The sequence below is a fragment of the Amphiprion ocellaris genome, chromosome 4 (genome assembly GCF_022539595.1).
Source record: "Amphiprion ocellaris isolate individual 3 ecotype Okinawa chromosome 4, ASM2253959v1, whole genome shotgun sequence".
Taxonomy (NCBI): domain Eukaryota; kingdom Metazoa; phylum Chordata; class Actinopteri; family Pomacentridae; genus Amphiprion; species Amphiprion ocellaris.
In genome coordinates, this window is record NC_072769.1 from 13,656,052 (window position 1) to 13,664,037 (window position 7,986).

General features: G+C 42.4%; 1 protein-coding gene across 1 annotated transcript; it reads right to left on the bottom strand.

Moving 5' to 3' along the window:
* Position 1: 1 nt before the first annotated feature.
* On the bottom strand, positions 2 to 1,923 carry smdt1b (single-pass membrane protein with aspartate-rich tail 1b). The gene is made up of 3 exons (XM_023272784.3): positions 1,740 to 1,923; positions 440 to 598; positions 2 to 248 (listed from the first exon to the last, which is right to left on the bottom strand). Exons 1-2 carry the CDS (start codon positions 1,899 to 1,901, stop codon positions 461 to 463), a joined length of 300 nt encoding a protein of 99 aa, XP_023128552.1. The 5' UTR covers positions 1,902 to 1,923; the 3' UTR covers positions 2 to 248; positions 440 to 460.
* Between the last annotated feature and the right edge of the window lie 6,063 nt (positions 1,924 to 7,986).

A 7,986-nucleotide genomic window follows, 5' to 3' on the forward strand; every position in this document is an offset into this window, starting at 1 on the left:
ATGTAATCGACTCTGTTTATTGAGTAGATACACAAACATGCAAACAAGAGTGAAGGCATAAAGTAGTTTTGAAAGCCTCACATGATATGATATTTCTGATATAATCTTTAAGTGAAAACAAGATAAATATCAGGAGAGAGGAAGGAGATGGGTGGAGGTAGAGGGGTGTATTTGGAAGTCAAAGTGCCCCATCTTCCCAATCTTCCCTGTGCCAGCTGGTATGCTCTCAGTCAACATTGTGAAGCACCCTGTGGATGTAAATTTTAGAAAAAAAAAAAAGTTGTGTTACCAGTTGTCGTCACTGCAAGCATGCAGTAACTTGCACCCTTTAACATGCAGCTGACACACCCTCTACACAGGATAAGATTGTGCATAGAAGGTCCATGCAGTGATGTGTAAACATTAAATAAGGTGTGACTAATGTACACTTTGACTTTACCATTTATTTTCCAAAGTTAGCTCAATCGTCATCATCGTCATCCTCAGGGACAAAGATGTCATGCTCCTCCAAGAGAGCGGCAAAGTTCTTGCTGATGAGAGTTCCCACATAAAGGAAGGGCACCACCACTACTGTCATGCGGATAAGACCGAAAGGCGTCTGCAAAATCAAATGACATGAAACGTTAGGGTTAAAGCCATGTCCCCACATCAGTTTGCTGTGAAGTTAGTTTGTTCTATATTTGTGATTATAGGTTACTGTTTCATCAGCTTAATCAGCTAATTCTTAATCAGCTAATATTGCATTGTGGATTGTGTCTGGCAGCAGACACAGCTGGCTTCAGAGGACATTCTCTGTTGCTAAGATGACAGTTACGGTAAGCACACTTTACAAAAACTGTAAACATGTTCTATCATATCAAAGCATCTTTAACTGAAGATGCCTTAGATATCACTTGGACTTAATAGTGAATCCGGAGCCATTTTGAGGAAAGTCTTGGTGTAAAAATCAAGTTTAAACACCATTGCTGCATGGTCAGTGCACATTCCTATGTTAACTTATGCTTTTAATGATAATAAGATTGAAGTTAAGAGCCTACATTGTTATTTATGGTGCCAATTTACCAAAGTCATTTAAAAATAACCATCAAAACCCTACAAACATTATTTAAAATACGTTACCTTCCTATAACAAATATTAAGGGTGAGACTCTAAAATATTAGTATTAATAATGGAGATTCACCAAACTGATTTTGCTATGACACTGCTGAAACAGTGGCAGGAATGTGTGTTTAACAGGGCTCCAGTATGTTATTCAATTCCATGGAGATCAGGTACAATAGAGGCTAATGTGCATTTAATGTGAGGGATAAAACATCGTAGGTTGTATTTCACTGTGATCTGAGCATTTATGCCTCCTTCATCCCGGTCACTTCGACAGTTTCAGCCTGAGCAATCGCATAGAGCAAAAGGTTTAGTCACTAGGTCAAATTATTACGCACCAAACACAACAATTTTCGAAGGGACAATCTCCTAATTGTATATTAGTACCAATGCTTACATTAAACGTCACCTTGAATCAAGAATTTGCCTTGAATATGTAAAATTAGGGGCAATTACTTCCTGAATTGCCTCTAGGTCTGTGTAAACACGCGTTCATTGGTTAACTGGAGGAAGTCAGAGAGTCTTCTGTCTTTCTATTGGCCAGAAGTGCTGTCAGTTCAGCGCTAAGTCCCGCCTCCTCTGTCAGTCACATTTTCCTGTCAGTTTTTTTTTCGGTAACAAAGGCAGAAAAACTCACTTTATCCGGTTTCGGTAGGATTGCTCCAGACGGCGTGGATACTGCGGTCCTGCTTTGAGTCGTCCTGGATATGTTTGATGTTTTCAAGCCGGAATTACGGGTCATTATCCCCGTATTTCTGCTGGAAAGTCGCAGCGGGAGCCGCAGTAAACTGGTCGCCATTTTTCCAGTATATGTGATGTCCTGGGTGGAAAGGGGATGACTAATATAAGGGCGTGACGTGCCTTTTGACTGAAAAACACACCAACAATGATATAGACGTATTTAGACAGCTGATATGACCAACTGCCTGCTAATTTGTTTCCTTTTTGAAAAAAAGATTTCAAACTTTATTTAGAACAAAATTAAACAACAATATATGTTTCATATACTGTAAACGGTCTATGACATTTATACAAATACATAGTGAAATTTCGTCCATTTATTCACCATCTAATTAGGGTCCGAGCACCGAATGGTGCGAAGACCCTATTGGAATGCAAGGAATTATTTATTATTATTATTATTATTATTATTATTATTATTATTCTTTTCCGGACTTTTGAATTGCCTTTTTGGCGGCCTTATCATACCCCAAAACGCATCAAACGTGGCATGCTCATCAGGCCTCGCGAAAAATTTGATATTTTATGGGAGTTGCGCATGTGTGTGGCAAAATGGCTCCATAGCGCCCCCTGGAAAATTGAAAATTTGGTCATTAGGCCAACTTGCACGATGTTTCATGTACAGCTACAAAATTTTGTATGCATATTCAGCACATCAGGAAACCCAAAAAAGTCAATCATGACCACGCCCTAACACCAACAGGAAGTCGGCCATCTTGAATTAGCTGTAAATTTTTCAAAATTAATAACTCATCGGGGATAAGTCCGACAGACGTCAAATTTGGCCAATATATGCAAACACGCGACCTGATGAAAAATTATCAAAATGTTCATCTCATTTCAAAGGGCGTGGCCATGGCGACTCCCAAAAAAATGGATCCTTCGCCATGAAAGAGGAAGTGGTGTCTAACTCAGCTGTACATGGTCCAATCTGCCTGAAATTTGACATGTGTGATCAATGTCCAGCCCTGACAATATCCATGTGGTTATATACATTCACAGTCATAGCGCCACCTTGTGGTAGCAGGAAATTGACATTTTTCACACTTTGATGTACTATTCTTAGCACGTTGATCAGATTCACCTCAAATGTGGTAACATAAGCCTGAACACATTGATGATGATTCCCAAAGAAAATGGTGACTCGTCGTCAAGGGGCGTGTCTGTGGCATTGCGGCGAATTTCGATTTCTCGCCATAAAAATTGAATTATTAATATCTCAGCTGGAAATGATCCAATCCGGACCAAACTTGATGTGATGGACACCAGTCCGGTTCTGAACACAGCCACATTCATAAATTTAGAAATACTCATAGCGCCACCTATTGGCAACAGGAAGAAATTGTCATTACATTTGCACGTGCCATTGCCTGATACTTTGTCATATGATTCTGAAAATTGGTCAGGTGAGTGACCACACATTGACGATGGCACAGTGTGAAGATTTTGACGATTCATAAAACGCTGTTGCCGTGGCAACGTATCGTTGCCGGAATAAACAAAGTACTTTTTGACAGGTTAAAAATGCTCAAATGCTCGCCAAAATTACCACACATATCTGGACCGGCAACCCATTTCAGATTTTAGGGAAACTGCACATGTGTTTGGCAAAATTGCTCCATAGCGCCACCTGGAAAATTTCAAACATTTACTACGGCCAGTACGTGTCACCTAGAATTATGAAACTTGGTAGGCATATGTAACTCGTCAAGACACACCAAAATGTAATTGACAGCCATGCCCAAAACCCAACAGGAAGTCGGCCATTTTGAATTATATGTCATACGTTTTGACGATTTTGGGTCATTTTTGTACATTTTCAAAAGCTATAAACTCACATAGGGTAACACCGAGAGAGCTGAAATTCGGCCAGGATGTAGTCCAGGCATGGGTGATCAAAAGTTATCAAAATGCTCACCTTAAGTCTGAGGGCGTGGCCATGGCGGCCTCGTGAATTTTGATGCTTCGCCATGAAACATCAACTGCTGTGTAACTGCCCTAAACATGCTCCAATCTGCCTCAAACTTTACAGGTGTGATCAGAGTCCAGTCCTGATCACATCCATAGGCCGACATAAACTCTCGGTCGCAGCGCCACCTGGTGGTTGGAAGGAAATGCTCTATAACTAGCCTGGACATGGTCCGATCTGCCTGAAATTTTACGTGTGATCAGAGTCTGACCCTGATCACATCCATAGGCCAATATACACTCTCGGTCGCAGCGCCACCTGGTGGATGGACAGGAAAAGCTCTAGAAGTAGCCTGAATATGCTCCAATCTGCCTGAAATTTTGCACGTGTGATCAGAGTCCAGCCCTCATCGCATCCATAGGCCGACATGCACTCTCGGTCGCAGCGCCACCTGGTGGATGTGCGTGGATTCGCCGACCAGCAAGGATGCGAGGACCCGTCCAACGCTGCTTGCAGCTTTAGTTTACTTTTTGATCGCAACAACTTGTCAAGATATGGAAATGATTTTAATTTGATATTCATTTCCACGTGTAGTAATCCTGACACCACAGCATACAAACTAAACAGGAACTATTAAGGAAGAAGTTTCGGTTCTCTCCCTGCCTTGTAAATGGAGAAAATTTATTTTTAAAAAATGCATAAAAGTTTTCTTGGTGCATGAACTGAGGCTGCTGACTGACCTTATATTGCACAATGCTCAATGTCTTTAAATATTTTCACAGTAAGGATTCATCTGTCGATCTATCTATACCTGAAACCTGATCCCCTGTATATAGTCTTCTACATGTTTGTTGTTTTTTTTTTTTTTTTAAGAATAAAGTCATCTGTATATAATGCTATGGGCAATTTTTGCACCGTTTTTTTCTTATTTATTCTTGCACTGCCTTTATACTCTTATACTTTCTCCTTTCCTAAGGAAGAAGTTTCGGTTATTTCCCCAGTTATGTTTGAAATGTAACATTACTTCTTCAGCTCAGTGCATCAGTGATCATATTGGTTTAGTGGTTGGAAGTCAATAAAACATTAGCGTCAGTCAAATTGAATGCGTCAGTGGATGGAAGTGGTGGTTGCCTTGTGCTGCTCTTCACTTCACTGCAGCTCCATGGCTCCATCTGCTGGACGGACAGAAGTGCAGCAGCTGATGGCAGCTTCTTTGACCTCACGCTGCTGTCAGACCCACAGATTAGGGTTTATTTCAGATATATATAATAGAAAATAGTAATTAAAAAATAAGCTGATGTTGTATTTTTGCAGCAGTGAGTTTTACAGGGTTAAGAGCAACCAGTCAAAGGTTATTACTGAGGATTTTAAACAAAAACATTCAGGCAAACAGTTAACATCATAGGGTGCCTGACATGTTTGTTTTTTTTCCGGGTCAATACAGATTTTTTTTGTAATCAAGGAGATCAATAACCAAGATTTGGAATCACTACACATTTGCAGAAAAAATAAAGTTTTTGAACAGCACATAAAGTTAAGTTAAAATTAAAATAATCACGAGTTGCAGCCTTTGCTTATTTATGTTTTACATGCTGAAGTTGTCCTTCAGTGTTTCACTGATCAGATTGTGCTGTGGGCAGGAACAAGATCAGAGGGAGGCAGCTGCAGCAGACCCAAAGTAGTTTCACATTCATTTATCTGATCAGATTTCAGGGGGCTTTTTTTTTTTTTTTTTTTTTTTTTTTAAGAAATGGGACCAATAATTGAAAACATGCTAAATATCAGATGGGATCATTGGTGTCACAGGACATCTGCAGACACAGGTCAAAGATTACAAGGAGTTTATTTAACGAATGAAACTAAAACCAACACAGAAAGGATAACTAAACCAAGGTGAAAACAAAAAGGGGAAACCAGACTAATTGTAGGAGAAAGGTTCTGGTTTCAAAGTCTGTGGTCTGGCAGAGAGCGGAAGAATGAAGAACCGGGCCTTCGTGGATTAAGGTGATTGAGAACAGGTGAATCAACCCCCACACCTGTGAGAGAGATGGATGGATGGATGGGTGGATGGATGGATGGATAGATGGATGGATGGATGGATGGATGGATGGATGGATGGATGGATGGATGGATGGATAGATGGATGGATGGATGGATGGATGGATGGATGGATGGATGGATGGATAGATAGGTAGGGAGGTAGATGGACCATAGATAGATGGATGGATAGGTAGATCCTGCAGTGGGGAAATTTTCAGTGTGGCAGTAGCAGATAGGAAAAAAGTTAAAAAAAAAAAAAAGCAGCACTCAGTGCACAGATATAAATAGATGCTTTCTCCTTAGAGAAGAAATAGAAATGCTTGTAAAAAAAAAAACCCTGTGAAATTGCACATATTGACTTATTTACATTTTATTGCAGTTACTTCATGGGTGATCTGAACTACTGGGAGCAGGCTTGATTGAACACAGTCTGACTGCTGCAGGAAGGAAGGACCTCCTTCAAACATCGTGGGTGAAGCAGTCTGTCCCTGAAGGAGCTGCCGGTGATGGTCCTGTTTCCTGCAGGGGGTGGGAGATGTCCTCCATGATAGACAACAGCTTTGTCATCATCCTCCTGTCTACCACCAGCCCAGGACAGAGCTTGCTTTCTTAACCAGTTTCTTTAGTCTCTTCCTGTCTGCAGCCGTGATGCTGCTGCTCCAGCAGACCAGTCCATACAGGATGGCTGATACCACCACACAACCATAAAAGGTCCTCAGAATTGCTCCCTGCACCCCGAAGGACCTCAGTTTCCTGAGCAGGTGAAGTCTGTTCTGACCTTTCTTACACCGTGCGTTGGTGTTCTATCTCTAGACATGTTTGAATGTCTTTATCAATAAATGCTCAAACATATGTTGAGTGTCAGCTCAGCTCTTTGTTCCATACATGTAAATGTTCCTATGTGATTGGTGTCTTGCAGTCAGAGTGTAAAGAATTGAAGCTGTCAGAGGCTTTCTGTGGTGAAGAGGCTGCAGGACATCAGCTGCTCCAACAGGTGAAGCCTTTGTTCTTTGGCTCCAACCAGAAGCAGCAATAAATCAGCATGAGCTGCAGCTTATCCACCTCATAGAGTGTATAATAAAGAAACCAAGAGGTTTTAGTTGATAGCTGTCGCTAGCAGTGTGTTGTTCAGGTTGTGAGGAGAAGTAAAAAGCTTACAGCACCTGGTATTCCCAGGTAGTCTCCCATCCAAATACTAACCAGGCCCAACCCTGCTTAGCTTTGCAGATCAGATGAGATTGGGTGTATTCAGTGTCAGAAACAAACCTGACATGATTCAGATCTCCACTCACACCTTTTATTTGTCGTTTGGTTGCGCCAGTACTAATTGATAGCATCATTTAAGCAAAGTTAGAGCAACATCTTGTAGGACAGGTGGTGTAGAGGTAAGTTTTTTGCCTCCCCGGTACCTTAGTACCTTTATTATCTTCACGTCCTTAATACTTTTGTGTACCATCATTTACGAAAACTAACAGCTACACCCAGTAGGAAGGATAGTGCAGTGGTAAGTTATCTGCCTCTCATCCAGGAGGTCCTTGGTTTGAATCCAGCTCAAGGGTCTTTTTACACTTTGGCTGCATGACAACCTCTTGCAACCATCATTACAACAAACTCCACCAAGGACCTTGTGTGACAGATAGCTCACACAGAGGGTGTGTGTCTGTCATGTGGATGGTCACGGTTCGAATCCCCGCTGGGAACCTTGTGGAGGGTGATAGTGGAGTGGAAAGGTTGGGGTCTGTGGTGTGGAGTGTCGCTGGACTGGACTTCAAGGATGGATCCTGGAAAAAGGAAAACCAGGAGATTTACCCATAAGCAAGGCACGAAGGCACGAAGGCACGAAGGCACGAAGGCACGAAGGCACGAAGGCACGAAGGCACGAAGGCACGAAGGCACGAAGGCACGAAGGCACGAAGGCACGAAGGCACGAAGGCACGAAGGCACGAAGGCACGAAGGCACGAAGGCACGAAGGCACGAAGGCACGAAGGCACGAAGGCACGAAGGCACGAAGGCACGAAGGCACGAAGGCACGAAGGCACGAAGGCACGAAGGCACGAAGGCACGAAGGCACGAAGGCACGAAGGCACGAAGGCACGAAGGCACGAAGGCACGAAGGCACGAAGGCACGAAGGCACGAAGGCACGAAGGCACGAAGGCACGAAGGCACGAAGGCACGAAGGCACGAAGGCACGA